Raw genomic sequence first — 15,708 nt, forward strand, 5'->3', positions numbered from 1 at the left:
CCAGGAGTGGATGAGCACTGAGTGCCTCCTGCTTTAAGGACTTCTGATGGCTGAGGATGTGGTGAGACATCTGGACCCAGTCCAGGTGCTTGGAGAGTAGCCAACCAACCTGCCCTTGGGTTGCCTGGCTGTCGACCCTGCTCTCCTGTGTCTGCCTTATCTGTCAGCTGAGCCCGTGAGATCATGAGTTCTGCAGGGCTGAGTCTCCTCCTCTGCCTCTCACAGACCCTGGAATGAAGAGATGCTGGATACAGCATGCAGGCTGGTTTTGAATGAAGTCACCCTTCCAGGCTCCGCTCCTGGTGGGAAGGTGGAGTTCAAAAGGACCCTCATTATCAGCTTCCTCTTCAAGTTCTACCTGGAGGTGTCACAGAGCTTAAAGAGGCTGGTAAGTGGAGCTAGTTGTGTGAACTGTGATGCCTGAAGCAGAGGCCCTGCTGAGGAGCTGTGGACTGTAAGGGATGAAAGACCGGAATCACATCCTACTGATGGCTCTCCACCGGGCTGTCTTGTGGATGGCTGTAAGTGTGAGGAGGAATTTCAAGGAGGGCACAGACCTGCACAGGCTTTTGCTTCACACCACTCAGTTATTATGACATCTCACCTGTCTGGATAATGCTGAGAAAACTTGTTAAGGAGGTGAATGCATTTTCTCCCACTTGCTAAAGCTTACCTTCTTATGTTTGATTTTCTTGTCTGGGGTAACCCGCGTTCATAAGATGATGGCAACCACTGCAGTATTGTGAAGCGAGTCGTCGGAGGGAAAAGGTTTAGCGTGAGGAATGCTGGGTAGAAGGGCAGCATTTAGTAATGCCAGTGATACCAGGCATTCTTCTGCCCGCTTTCCTTTGTCACAGGCTGCAGGATTGTTGCCTAGAGAAGTCACAACTGGGGAAAAAAGTCCTCTGAAAAACACTTTCTGCTTTAAGGGAACTTGGACCTTATTGTCCTCATTAGCCCCCTGCAGTCAACCCAGTTAGACTGGAAGCCATGACTCCTTGCCATGCATAGATATTAACACAGTAACTTTAAATATGAGGGAAGAGTTGGGAGAGGGGTGAATGTGACCAGAACATATTATACAGAGCTCTCAAAGAACTAATAAAAGTTAATACATAAGTAAATACAAGACAGGAAGTCCTCTCATGGAGATCTCTAAAGGTTAGCTTCTCAATATAGATGAGAATGAATAAGAACCAATAGGTTGTATCCAATTTTTGAGATGAGGAGCTTGAAATTATATATAAATGACATATTTCTACTGGGTAACTAAAACTGGAAAAAATAAGGCTAATTGTAAACACTCCTAATGAACACCAAATAATACAATTCTTTGGTGAATCAGCGGATCTATTTGAAAACGTCTACCCTCCATTTAGCTTTTTCTCCTTGAAAATAATGGCTGTTGCTAGCTTTATTTTCTGTTAAAATTATTTAATTATAAAATTAAATAATTATTATAAAAGTTAAATAATTATAAAATTATAAAAAGTAATCATGAAGTAGATTGTTTGATGTCTCGTATAAAGGAGCCCATGGCCTACTCTTCTGTTCCCAGGAGGTACCCTCCTGTGAGGTGACAGCGGCTGTGCCACCTCTGTGCACTTCCCTGTGCCCGGCCAGATGCCACCAAGCAACAGTGGGCATTGGTTCTGACTTTTCCTGCTTGAGTTTTATCTTTTCTGTCTTTTTTGTCCTCTGACTTGTTGTTGTATTAGTGTTTGTGCCGCAGGCCCCTTGGGAAAGCCAGTCTGTCTGTCTAGACAAGGTTGAGAAAACAGTGACAATTGGAAAATTGCTAGTGATTGGGAAATAATCCTATGAAACAGAGATGGTGGCGGCTGGTGTTATTCTGATTTCCTGTGGTTTGTCACGTCGTGTGGGAGGCTATGTACCTGCAGGGTTCCTGTCCTGAGGCTGTTTAGATTTCCAGGGCTCTGAAAGGGTGAATGCCGGACCCACGCCAGACTTCAGAGTAGAGAGGTTTGCTGGGAACCGTACCAGCCTCCTCTCCTAGAACATTCCGGTAGATTTTAAATATCTACTGTTTTTTTTTTCCTCTTCAGGACCCAGGTCACTATCCTAGCCTGGCAGAAACATATAAGAGTGCTTTAGAAGATCTTCATTCAAAACATCATTGGAGAACATTAACCCACCAGGTTAGTGTGTGTGTGTGTGTGTGTGTGTGTGTGTGTGTGTGTGTGTGTGTGTGTTTAAAATCAAAGACAGGCAGGGCGGTGGTGGTACATGCCTTTAGTCCCAGCACTCAGGAGGCAGAGGCAGGCGGATCCCTGTGAGTTCAAGACCAGCCTGGTCTACAGCCAGAACTACAGAGAGAAACCCTGTCTCAAAAACCAACCAAACAAACAAACAAACAAAAAATCAAAGACAAGACCGCATGGCCTTTGCCTGCTGGTGACACACTGCCTTCTTCAGATTCACTGAAACCTCAAAACTGGGTGGAGAGTGTAGCTCAGTGGGAGTTTGATCCCTAGAAGCTCAAAATAAGAAAAAGAAAAGTAACCCAAACCAATTGGAATCATGACTAAAAAGAAACCTGGAAGATGTTAAAGAAATATGCCTGTTTTTGTCTTATAGGCTGTTTTTTTTTTTTTTTTTTTTTTTAATACTATGGCTTCAGGCCATTGATGGAAATAAGCTGACTGTTGCTACATGTTTTCTGGCTTTGTAGCTAGTGAAACACAACCGGAGGCAAGTTCTGAGTAGGACCATGGTTCATTTCAGAGGACAAGGACACACCCCTGCCCCCGGAGGCCCTGGAACCCTCAGCAGTGCAAGAAATTGCAGCAGTTCCTGGTTTATTTTGTTACAGTGTTTGGATCCTTTCCTTTCCAAGCCCTTCCTGTCCGTGTGGTTTTCCGCAGATTACATTTTATTGTGAAATCAAACAAGACTACTAGGAGCTACTTCCTGATGCCCTGATGAAGGCTATTATAGAACTCCCATACCTTTGTTTGTGGTTTGTTTATCTGTTTGTTCGTTTGTTTTTCAAGACAGGGTTTCCCTGTGAAGCCCTGGCTATCCTGGAGCTCATTCTGTAGACCAGGCTGGCCTTGAACACACAGATCTGCCTGCCTCTGTCTCCCAAGTACTGGGATTAAAGGCTTGCAACACCACTGCCTGGCTTTCCCATAGCTTTCAAATGGAAGTTTCTGTCATAACATAAAAATATAACATGGAGCCATTCTGTTGGTAAACTGGATAAGACTTAATGTGTGCTTCCTTGAAATATTTGTCAAGAACCTGGACAGAGAGTTTTGTTAAGTCAGGAATGAGAAGATATTTAAAACTTCAGTGTATTGGATCTGCTGACAGATTTCGTTATATAAAATTTACATCATGCCACAGTGATCACTGAAGTTGCTGTAGGTCCCTTGAGATTTGGAGTTCAATATGTTAAAAAAAATTTAAATCTGCCGAAGTGCTTTGGAAGTGAGCATTTTGAAAGTGAAAAACAGCTGCCTTCTTCTCTAGTGTTCTGTGAAATACCACACCCACAGTTTGTGACTTACAGAGACCTTCATAGCGCTTTGGAAATGGATTGCATTTCAGGGAGGAACCAAAGCCAAGCCATGGACAATCAGATCATCCAAAGAAAACCCAAAGTTTTCTCAGAGATTGAGCTTGAATGGATTTGCCGTGCAGGGTTCTGAGACAATGTTTGGGGTGCAGTGTGTCACCCACACAGATGAATGTTGTTTTTGTTTCCCCTGGGGTCTCTCTCTCTCTCTCTCTCTCTCTCTCTCTCTCTCTCTCTCTCACACACACACACACACACACACACACACACACACACACACACACGAGCATCTGAGTTTCTACAACAATTTCAGCTCTCACAACAAATACTTCTCCCACATCAAGTTTCAACTTGCTTTGAAAGTTCACTTTCATCCCCCGTCACAAACACAGGTCCACAGACACAGGAGGGTTGTTTGCATCACGGTGCTTGATGAGGTGGACCCTTGCTTTTAAGCTACTGCTGTGAGGGGTAGATGGCAAGGGGGAGAGTTCATGGCAGAGCAGACTGTGAACCTCATACCAGCAAGGAAGAGGGGGGGGGGGACTTTGCAACCCCAGTGGTCTAAAACTTCTCACTCCATCTCTTCCCAGTAGTGCCCATCTGAGAACCAAGCCTATGGGAGACATTCTGCACCCAGACTGTCCCTGGTGGCTTCAGGAGATCACCTGACTGAGGAGACAGCCACTTTTACCTCTGTGTCTCTAGCCATGTAACAAGCAGAAGGAAGTAGCCAGGTGTGCTTGCCCACAGTCCAAGTCCATTCTAGAGAGCTGATTCTTCGATCAGTCAGTTTTCACATTTGGCTATCACAGGCTTGAGAATTTGCTCAGTCTTGTGGCAGACCTAACACAGTAAAGTTTCAGAAGATTTTCTTCACAGCTGTGAAGTGTTCCATTATTTACAGTAAAAGGTGTTAGCATTAATAATAGAAAACTCCAGGAGCCTTATAAACCCCTTTGAACATGTTCGCTCCGTGTCCAAGCCTGTAAGTTACCTAGCATTTTGCTTTTCAGGATGGAAACAGGAAATCTCCAAGAGTATTTTATACAAACAAAAAAGAGATGTGGGTAATTTTTCACTCAAATAGTGTGCCAGCTGAAAGCCTAATATGATTTTTCAGTGCTTTGGGGGGAGATTTTTTTTTTTTTTCAGAGAAATCACTTTCTGCCTCCATAGCACTTGAGAAGACATGGCTGATGAAGCCTTATCATCTGTTTTCTTTCCCTCATCAGCTCAGGTCTCTAAGGAGAGCGGGGGAGAGTTGTCAGGGGAACAGAGGGGTGAGTGGGATCAGTGGCACCAGTGGATGTTGGCGCCGCTTCGGATTCCTGCTCATGCCGGAGTCCCCACGTGTAAATTTCGTTTCATATTGAAGAAGAGAGATTGAAACCCATGTGCTTAGACACATGGAGTTTCCATCAGAGATATTTGGGATCTACATTTTAAAAATGAAGAAAAATAAAAATGTGTCACACTTACACATTCCAAGTTGACCACCAAATTGTTCTAATAGGCTGTTTGGAATAGTGTGGATAGTGACAGTTTTCACACTCAGAAGTACTCTGTCTTAAGCATGAATTTACAGAGCCACTCTCTCATGGGAGACACACATTCTGTGATTATTCCTACAGTCTCTATAGAAATTAAAAAAAAAAAAAAAACTTAGATGTCGGTTCTTTATTAAACAGACTGTAGACCCGAAGCAGCTTCCTCAAGACCCAATTGGGCGTCCCATCATGCACCTTTCTGGTATTAAGCATGCCACTGGTGAGGCAATCTACTGTGACGACATGCCTGCAGTAGACCGGGAGCTCTTCCTGGCTTTTGTAACCAGTTCAAGAGCACATGCTAAGATCATGTAAGTGTCCCTCACCCCACAGCTACGGAGATTCTCCTCAGCATCTAACTCTGCCCTGTTAATGGAAAGCAGTGGTGTGGAGAGGGTAAATGGAGGCTTGGTGACACCTAGACTAGAGATGAGATAGGATTGAAGTGCAGGATTTCTCACAGATGCCCGGCATAGAGTCACTTTACAATGCTCCAACTTCTTTCCATGCCTGGCAGATCACTGTCAGAGCAATTAATTCTCTGATAGTCCTTATTTTCCAACTGCCAATTCTCGGTGTTTCTGGGCCTTGCGGCTGCTCTGAGAAGGTGTCTGTGATGTTTTCCTAGGTCCATGGACCTGTCAGAAGCTCTCAGCCTGCCAGGCGTGGTGGACATCATTACCGCAGATCATCTTCAGGATGCAAACACCTTCACAAACCCCTTCGCTGCAGAGTACCCAGAGACATTCCTGGCTACAGATGAGGTATTGCCTTTCTGTTTTCTGTTTGAACAGCTTTCCCAGTTAATGGCACCTCATATTTTTATAGGATAGTGTCTAATTTTCCATACCATAAAGAGTTCAGTATTCTTTGAACAGTAATTATGAACCACAGATATTCTAATAGATATGAATTCAAGTTTACTCATTTCCCACTTGAGTGAAGCTGATGGGTTATGTGAGCTGCTTTCGGGGCTGAAGGTGTATGTAACTCAGCTGTTGGAGGGCTTGCCTGGTGTGCAGACAGTGTGAGTTATGGCCTTTAAATGTTAAGTAATCAAGCAAGAGTTCCAGGCTGCACATGGTACCTGTCCTCTGAAGTCTGCCCGACACAAGCAGAGTTTTGCTTCTCCCAGAATGGGAGAGAAGACCACAGTCAACGTCAGGAGCTGATCTGCTGTGTAACCTCCATTCTGTGCCATAGGTGCATTGCGTGGGCCATCTCGTCTGTGCTGTGGTTGCGGATTCTGAGACGCAGGCGAAACAAGCGGCCAAACGGGTGAAGGTTGTCTACCAAGACTTGGAGCCGCCGATCCTAACTATCGAGGTATGAGATCAAGCTGATGGTGGTTCAGGGGCCAAAGAGCAGACGTGAATGCTTTGCCAGTTACAGTGCTTTGGCATAGGGATAGGAAAATCTGATGCAGGAGGCTTCCAGAGCACAAGGGAATTCATTGGCTCAAAGTGTGAGCATTAACAATTTGCCCAGGAACCCGTGTTTTCTGTCTCCTCTCTACCACTCACGGCAGAGCATTGTCCCCTGTGCCCAGAGAAGGAAGCGGAAATCTTGGGCTTCCCTGTTCATGTATGTGATGACAGGTACATTATTATCCCAGCGTTCCAAATACACATCCTAAGATAAAGACTCATTTGGCCACTTCCGGTCCCATGTCTGTCTCTGGATTAATGACTGACCAGATACATGGAAGAATTGTGTCACAATTGAGATGGGGGTGGGGCAATTTTTTTTTTTTTCAGGGAATGGGCTGTCCAGGGTGTAGAGTCCTAAACAAAGATATTAGCATGGTTTGGAAGGGGAAACGCTGAGTGGGCAGCCGGGACAGCACAACCTGTCCTATGGCTCACATTTATATAGTCTCTGGTGCTTCAGCAGGTACACAGGGGAACTGATGAGATAGTCCACAAAGCATACTGTAGACACTACTTTACTATTCTTTAATGCAGATCTCAGCTATCCATGAGACATGGATCATATGATGCCTACAGAATTTTGGCAACTAAAAAAAAGGAGGAGTGTTGCATTTCTATCCTAATTTTCATACAAAACTTGAGAAGTTATAGAGGTTGTAAGACTCGCCCCACAAAATGATAGTGCTCACCTGTATGCATTCCCTTGGTTCTTGAATCTGGCGTTTGCATAAATGTTAACCAAACAGGCAAGGCTTCCAGGCTGTACATGGTACCCATGCTCCGAAGTGTGCCCCACACAAGCCAGGTTTTGCCTCTCTCAGAATGGGAGAGGGGGCCACAGCAGATCTGTCGGGCGACGTCCTTGACAGTAGACACCTTTCTGTGCCTCGATGTGTGGCTCATCTTACCTTAAAAAGAGGAAACTGTTGGCCAAGATCAGTGTCTCCACTTGACCTTGAGTGGATTTCCTGCCATGCCTTATTCCTAGGAACATGGCCCGTGGTTCTGGAAATTTCTCTCAGTATTTTCAGGTTCAAATAAAGGACAAAATTAAAGAAATGACGTGTTTTCCCTGGCCAGTTTCAAATCCAAACCTTCTTTCCCCTTCTCATGTTTATTCACTCGTGGCGTGCTGTCCTTGCTTACTTACTTTGTAGGTTCTTTCCCTGAAAATTTTGCTTTTGAGTTGTAATCACTTTTTGAAAGAAATTATTTGAGTAGTGACTCATCAAAATTTTGTTTGTAATCTTTACCAGTGGCCAGATATCCACCCTTCCCCTTTTGGCTTCCCAGCCAAATAAAAGTTGCATGTAAGCACCTTTCCCCTCCTGTCTCACCCTCGACTAACAGATCCCTGACGACATGCAGAAAACATCAAACACTGGCATTGCATGAAAGTCGACTCTCATTTTGATCGGAGGTCAAGCTCTCCTGAGTCACGCTGCCAGTCCACGTCAGGGAGCTCTGCCCAGCCCTCAGCACACTACAGTCCTGTGACCACTTTCCTGCCTAGGGCTAGTCAGGAAATTGGCTCAGCATTGTGCAAAAAGGAATCAGCAACTGGGATTAAAAAATATTAACTTTTAAAAATGGAATTTAGAAAACTCAACCTTTGGGGCTTGAGAGATGGTTCACTGGCTGATGGAACACTGGCTGTTCTTCCAGAGGACCCAGGTTCAGTTCCCAGCACCCACACAGCAGCTCACAACTGTCTGTAACTCCAGTTCCCGGGGATCCAACACCATCACACAGACATACATTCAGATGAGACACTAATGCACATAAAATAAAAATAAGTCTTTAAAAAAAAGAAATAAAATAAATTAAAAAAAAGAAAAGTCACCTTTTAAAAAATTGGCATATCTGAACTTTCAATTAATTTTTTAAAAAGTGTATGAGTTGATTTCAAGTATGAAAATGTTCCCAGCAAAAGTGTCTGAAAACAAATACATCTTCATCAGTAACTCAGACTTCACACAGCTTATGCTTTCTAGAACTTGAAATGGAGAGACTCTACCAAAAATCTTGGAACAAGTATGAGGGAGAAAATGTACCCTTCCCAGCCTGTCTCTGTAACCATCAGCAGCAGTAGATCTGTGACCAATGGCCAGTGCCCAAACAGAGCTCTGCATGACTGTTGTTTGGCTTGGTGCTAAGTTGAACTCACTCATGATGCCTCACTAAGTGCTTACAACAATCCTGTGAGATCAAACAACTGTTATCCCCACCAGATGAAGAAACAGTGGGGCCACCCAGAAACACGGGGCAAAGCGCCCCCCCCCCCCTACACACACTCACACAACCATAGCCCTGCAGTGCTGAACACAAAGCCACCTGCATTTCCAGGAGAGGAAATGGCACATTACAGCATCTGAAAGTGTGAGCAGCGGAAAGGTCTATACAGTTTCTGGTGGCCAGAGGGATCCGGAATTGGGAGAATCTCCAACCACTGGCAGCCTGACATTTCAGATGATCAGTAACCTCTGGTAGATGATGCTGGTGGGAGATGACATGTCAGTCATCTCAGATTGCAGCAATATGGATTCCCAGAACTAGACAAAGTACCCAACATTGGTGATTGAAGCTGCAGCCCTGACTGTGTGTACTTCTCAACCAGGCACCAGGAAATCCAGTGCGTACATGGGCTTATGGTACCCAGGCAAGCCTTGTGTGAACCATCCATCCAGGGCTGATGGCCCCTGGTGCTCCACTGCCCTGTGCAAATAAAATGCTCATGGTCCTGAAGGAAGCGCATGAGTCTAGCAGGCCGAGCCTGGGACTCCAGTCATTAGTGGTTTTAGCTAGCATCTTATGGCATTTATGCCATGGAGCCCTTTACATGTCTCATTTCACAACAAGCCGTATGTGTGCCTGCCACAGAGGATGCTCACTCAGGGAGGCCTCCAATCAAACTCTAGGAAGTAGAGAAAATGACCATGGATAGATAGTGCTGTCTGGGTTTGAGTCAGCTAAGTGGCCTTGGCTACATAAAATGGATTATTAATTCCAGAGAGCTGTCTGCCTAGAAAACAATAGTTCCATCCTCAATCCCCTAGGTATAAGGTATTTTTTGAGCAGGCTCAGTATCCTTGGACTCCCTGGGGACATTTGCATTTTTTTTTAGAGTCTCTGAAGCTTGCCTTTCAGCTTAGCTTCCCAGGGCCGATGGGAGAGTGCCTGGATTTGTTCCACAGGAGGAATGCTCTGCAGACCCAATCATTTTCCACAGGGCCTGGGACTCCCAGAGGGCAGGGTTTCTAACCCAAGCTACCTCACTTTTCTGTTCTCTTTCCAGGAAGCTATACAACACAAGTCCTTCTTTGGGCCAGAAAGGAAACTGGAGTGTGGGGATATTGATGAGGCATTTAAAATGGTTGACCAAATTCTTGAAGGTAAAACTTTCTTTAAAATTGAGCAGCGGGGAAACTTTCTGGGTACGTCTAGTTTAGGAATTCCCTTGCCTTCTAGAAACCATCCCACAGCCTCAGTAGATGTTGCTCCCGGAGAGCAGATACCTTGCTCACACTGCTTTTCCTGTGGCTTGGGGTGGGGAGGGGGGGGGGAGGGTGAGGAGGGACTCACAGGTCATGTAAGGAACCCAGAAACAGGGTGTCTTCTCATCCATCCCCAGCCTGTCCTGGTTCTGTGGTTTCTTCCTCATTGTTGAAGGATGTTTTCACCAAATACAGAATTCCGAGTTGACTGCACTCGAAAGGTTTTGACCCACTTCCTCTGGCCACCATGGCTACCGAGGAGAAAGACTAACGACTTCTTACAAGTGCTTTTCCCTTGCAAAGCAGGCACTGACCAAAATATCTGGCTGCTTGCAGGGTAGGATTTCATTTTGTCTTCAGTTCTTTTGAAAGTCAACCATGCTGTGATTTCTTTGGATTTAGCCAGTTTGGGGGGGCACTCAGCTCCTTAAATCTGTGGGTTTATATCTTCTGCCAAGTTTAGGAAATATTCAACCATTACTTCTCAAATACTTGATTTCAGTGACATAAGCGTCAGATTCCCTTTTCTTGGTCGTGTGGCTTATGAGAATCCATTTTTTCTACTCTGTTCATTACATTTTTTAGATTGGCATGTTTTTATTGTCATTATTATTATTATTATTAATTATTATTATTTGGGTTTTTTCAAGATATAGTTTCTCTGTGCAGCCTAATTGTCCTGGAACTCTCTGTAGCCCAGGCTGGCCTTAAACTCACACAGATCCACCTGCCTCTGCCTCCCGAGTGCTGGGATTAAGGGTGTGCACCACCATGCCTGGCTGTTTTCATTGTTCTCATTCTTGTTCATTTTTTTAATCCTTTTTTGATTTGTGTTTTAATTTTACACATCAGCTGTGGGTTCCCCTGTCCTCTCCCCTCCTGCCCCCGCCCCCACCTTCTCCCCAGCCCCTCTCCTCCATTCCCATCTCCTCCAGGGCCAAGACTCCCCTGGGGACTCATTTCAACCTGGTGGATTCAGTACAGGCAGCTCCAGTCCCCTCCTTCCAGGCTGAGCAAAGTGTCCCTGTGTAAGCCCAAGGTTCCAAACAGCCAGCTCATGCACTAAGGACAGGTCCTAGTCCCACAGCTTGGATGCCTCCCAAACAGTTCAAACTATTCAATTGTCTCACTTATCCAGAGGGCCTGATCCAGTTGGGGGCTCCACAGCTTTTGGTTCATAATTCATGTGTTTCCATTAGTTTGTCCCTGTGCTTTTCCAGTCTTGGTCTCAACAATTCACACTCTTACAGTCCCTTTTCTTTCTTGACAATTGGACTCCTGGAGCTCCACCTGGGGCCTGGCTGAGGATCTCTGCCTCCACTTCCATCAGTTATTGGATGAGAGTTTCATTCTTATCATTAATCACTTCTGCTTTTGATTCTACCCTGTCATTGAGGCCATCCATGGAGCTTTTAAAACTTTTGATTTTGCATTTCTCTGTTGCAGAATTTCCTTTTGACATTTTTATACCTTTCTTTTTTTAAGATTCTACATTTTGATTCTTTTCCATGGAAGCATTTTTGTAATAGCCGCTTTCACGTATCAGGTGATCCAAACATTTGTGTCATTTGGTGTTGGCCTTTTGTCGTTGAAGTTGAGATTTTCCTGAGTCTTGGATGGATGAGTGACTTTTTTATAGATTCTGGAATATTTGGAATACTAGATTACAGTAGTGCGGATCTTAGTAACCTTTCCTGTGCTAGAACTGACCCAGTGCAGGCAGGCAAGAGGGAGCCCTGGGAGAGCAAGAGTACAGATTTCTCGTTGGGATCATTGACATGGCCCAGCAAGGAGTTGGGGAGCACTCATGACAGCCTGACATGGGTGGGAGTCTGGGCTCCCCTCTTAACCTCTGCCAGTCGGTGTGGGGCTCCAAGGCCTTCTGTGCTGTCTGGTTGGTGTCAATTGCTTCTTGGCTACAGGGATTCTGCCTTCCTAGACTCCTCTCCTGAGGGTTCTTTGGCTTTTGTGAGGCTGTTTGCTTTTCCATAGCTTCAAAATGAATTATGCAACCAGCAGGCATCTTTTGGTGTCCTCTTGGCTGTTGAGACACAAGGGGGAAATGAGAAAGACCTGTCTTCTCAAGCTCATAGTACCTAGTTGACGAGAACAGTTGGGAAATGGTGTTGGAAAAGACGTGGTGAGGCGCTAGACCCGCCAAGTCAAGAAGACGATGAGGGAGGAATTAAGAGAGAGGAGAGCGTGGCAAGGGTCAGAGTCACCCAGAAATCCTACAAAGAAGAAGCTTTCACTTGCCTTTGTAGGGGGAGTGAGGTTTTTACTTTGCTTGTGGGTGTTTTGGGGTTTCTGGCTTCTATAGAGCCTATACTGGCACACATGAGGTGCATGATAGCAGTAACTCTGAAAGCCAACTGCTGTTGGGGTGCCTTTACTTGTGCTGAAGTCCCTACTCACTCTGATTTTTATCTCTACCTTTCAGTGACTTCTGTCAGTCTGCAGTGTGTGTGTGTGTGTGTGTGTGTGTGTGTGTGTGTGTGTGTGACAGAGAGAGAGAGAGAGAGAGAGAGAGAGAGAGAGAGAGAGAGAAATAGTGGATTTATTTGGGGATAATATACAAGAAATAGAAATGCAATATGGGAGAGTCAGTCATACAGAGAAGGGCCACCCTATTATCTGGGGAATCAAGGGAAAGGTCGGGGTTTGTTGGTAAAGAAAAGATGATCCAAGTTCCATCCTAAGAAAGTCCAGTGACATTGGCAGCATCACTGGCAGGATGCGGGGACATTCTGACTGGCATGTGTCAATATTTGGTAGATAAGAATTGTAATCTTCGAGTTACATTTGGGCCCTCATCACCTTGGGCTGGGCATGGGAGATAGTTTTAGAATACACACACACAGTCAGTGTTTTCCCCAATAGCCTCTTGATGCCCTTTTTGTTAGGTATGACATGAATGACTCCATTTTTTACAATTAACTGTCATACTTCTTAGATCAGTTAGTATTTAAGGTTCAGGTGAGTAGATGCATTTATTGTGAGGAACATAATATTCCATCTCATCTTGGAACTCGAAGTCTCCAGTCGCAGAATTTTGACTCTAGCAACTCAGATGTCTTTCCTTAGGGCTCTGGCTGCACACACCGACAGGCACGAGATTCCCCTCTGCAATTCCGCTTCCAACCTGAAAGCTGAATGTTGGTGCTTGTCACCCTTCACCGTGTGTGGCTTCTCTGTGTAGAGCTCCCTCGGTGGAGTTTCTGGGTCCTGAGTCAACGGAAGTGGGTGGGAGAGAGTGCCTGGGTTTTCCGTCAGCTTTTGACTTCTAAGTATTCTCCTGACAGGTGAAATACATGTAGGAGGTCAGGAACATTTTTATATGGAAACCCAAAGCATGCTGGTTGTTCCCAAAGGAGAGGATGGAGAAATTGACGTCTATGTGTCCACACAGTTTCCCACATACATACAGGTAACATGCGGTCATTGAGGAGGGGACGTGGCTAAATGGTTTCTGCCAGCAAAATGTACCATGAACAATTAAAACAAAACAGCGTATTAAATACTAAGAGCCACATTAAATTGAATATTGACAGCCATATAGTTTCCTAACTTAGGAGAGGGTTTTTTTGTTTTTGTTTTTGTTTTATTAAAGTAGAGAGAAGTCTTTGTTTGTGGAGCCATAGATTCAAAATGAATTATGCAACCAGCAGGCATCTTTTGGTGTCCTCTTGGCTGTTGAGACACAAGGGGGAAATGAGAAAGACCTGTCTTCTCAAGCTCATAGTACCTAGTTGACGAGAACAGTTGGGAAATGGTGTTGGAAAAGACGTGGTGAGGCGCTAGACCCGCCAAGTCAAGAAGACCATGAGGGAGGAATTAAGAGAGAGGAGAGCGTGGCAAGGGTCAGAGTCACCCAGAAATCCTACAAAGAAGCAGCTTTCACTTGCCTTTGTAGGGGTAGTGAGGTTTGTTAGACGGTGGAAGAGAGGCTACCCCTGGGGGTTCCACAGCACAAACACCACTCATGTATTCGCCTGCCTGTCTCTTCTGAAAACATCACTTGCCTATGTCCCATGTCCCAGGCAACTCACACGCAAGGATGGAGATGATGGCTGTCTGAACTGGTCCTAGGTGAAGGTCAGGGAGCAAAGCGAAGAGATCCGGGAGCAGTGGGAGGTGCTAAGGAGCCAAAGGAGGAGGAGTGTGTGGATGGAAACAGCCACACAGAAGGTGGACCACCAAGAGGGGGCAGATAATTGCTGTTCCACGGCTGTTCTGCTCCATTCCCTGTATGATGGCAGTGGGCCATTTATCTTGGGCTCCCCCTTCATCAAAACCAGTTGTTAAGACAAAACGATCTATAAACATTAGAATGACCAAAAGAGGAACCCACAACCTGGGAAGACCAATCAGTCAGTATTCACAGCAACCCAGAGAGGACATGAAAAGTAGAGCAGGCGAACAGAGATGCTTAGAGGGCCACGACATCTTACTCATGGGATTAGTTCGGGAAGGATACTCTGGCTGAGGTTCTGGCAGGCACAGAACTATCTCACTGCTATAGAAAGAACTAGTTACTACTAACAATGGTTTGGCAATGTCATTCTAGCCAACTATCCACGAGCACGGTTTCGGGTAATGGTAAGGTTATTGGACTTTTTCCTCTCTGTCCTTTACCATAACCACATGAACTTCATGGTTTGTATATCGCATTCAACATTATGGAATGCAATTGTGTAAGTGTTGTGACACTCAGGGGACAATCTTCCTGTTAAGCTTGTGGGTATGGCAGTGATGGCTGGAAGTCTTGCTGAAGATGGGCCGGATTAGTGAAAACTGTTACTGTTCACAGGATATAGTTGCCTCTGCCTTGAAGCTGTCAGTCAACAAGGTCATGTGTCATGTACGGCGTGTTGGCGGGGCGTTTGGAGGCAAGGTGGGCAAAACCGGCATCATGGCAGCCATCACCGCATTCACCGCTAGCAAGTAAGTGAGACAGATCTGTTAAATAAACCGAATGAAACATGAAATCTTAATAGCAGCGCTTGTAATGAGAAAGAATCCAGGCTAAGGTTATACAAGCTCACACATTACAAACCAGCACACCAACAGGATGCCAGCTTATGAAACTTTCGTCTTTTGTTGTCAAGCTATGTAAGAACCAAAATAAGTATCAATTACTGAAAAATATGATGAAAGCCATTATAAAAATATTACAATTCTTGGGCTGGTGGTGGTGGCAGATGCGTTTAATCCCAGCACTCAGGACACACAGGAAGGTGGATCTCTGTGAGTTTGAGGCCAGCCTGGTCTATAGAACAAGTTCCAGGTCAGCCAGGGCTACACAGACAAACCCTTGAAAACCCTTTGGTCTTGAAAAACCAAAATAAATAAATAAGAAACAAACAAAAATGAAATATTATAATGCTTGGAAAGTCAACAAGAAACAGGTCCTGAGTGGGTGGGGTTACTTGTCCCAAGCACTGGGAGTTTGAGCTATATGCTTTATAGATCAGATATGTAACCCACTTATCTCCCAAAATCAATCAGCCTTCCTTTCTCCCCCCCACCCCCTTTCTCTCTCTTTCCTCTCTCTTGAATTAAATAGATACTTTTTGGGTTAAGCTTACATTTATTTATCTCACTGGTTTTAAAGGAGGATCTCAAAACCTCGGGTAGGAAATGCCTTTGGAGCCGCCACACCCGGAAGGGGTAACATTGTTTCAGAATAATAG

The 15,708-nt window shown here is 45.0% G+C and overlaps 1 protein-coding gene across 1 annotated transcript in view; it reads left to right on the plus strand.

Annotated features, from left to right (window-relative positions):
• Positions 1–15,708, plus strand: part of Aox1 (aldehyde oxidase 1) — a 65,446-nt gene that overhangs the window by 25,979 nt on the left and 23,759 nt on the right. The window contains exons 15-22 of the mRNA XM_036173261.1: positions 226–388; positions 2,067–2,159; positions 5,233–5,402; positions 5,720–5,855; positions 6,295–6,417; positions 9,817–9,913; positions 13,318–13,442; positions 14,826–14,959. Coding sequence (XP_036029154.1) covers positions 226–388; positions 2,067–2,159; positions 5,233–5,402; positions 5,720–5,855; positions 6,295–6,417; positions 9,817–9,913; positions 13,318–13,442; positions 14,826–14,959 — 1,041 coding nt within the window. The remainder of the gene's footprint in view (positions 1–225; positions 389–2,066; positions 2,160–5,232; positions 5,403–5,719; positions 5,856–6,294; positions 6,418–9,816; positions 9,914–13,317; positions 13,443–14,825; positions 14,960–15,708) is intronic.

This window comes from Onychomys torridus, chromosome 23 (genome assembly GCF_903995425.1).
Source record: "Onychomys torridus chromosome 23, mOncTor1.1, whole genome shotgun sequence".
Lineage (NCBI taxonomy): Eukaryota > Metazoa > Chordata > Mammalia > Rodentia > Cricetidae > Onychomys > Onychomys torridus.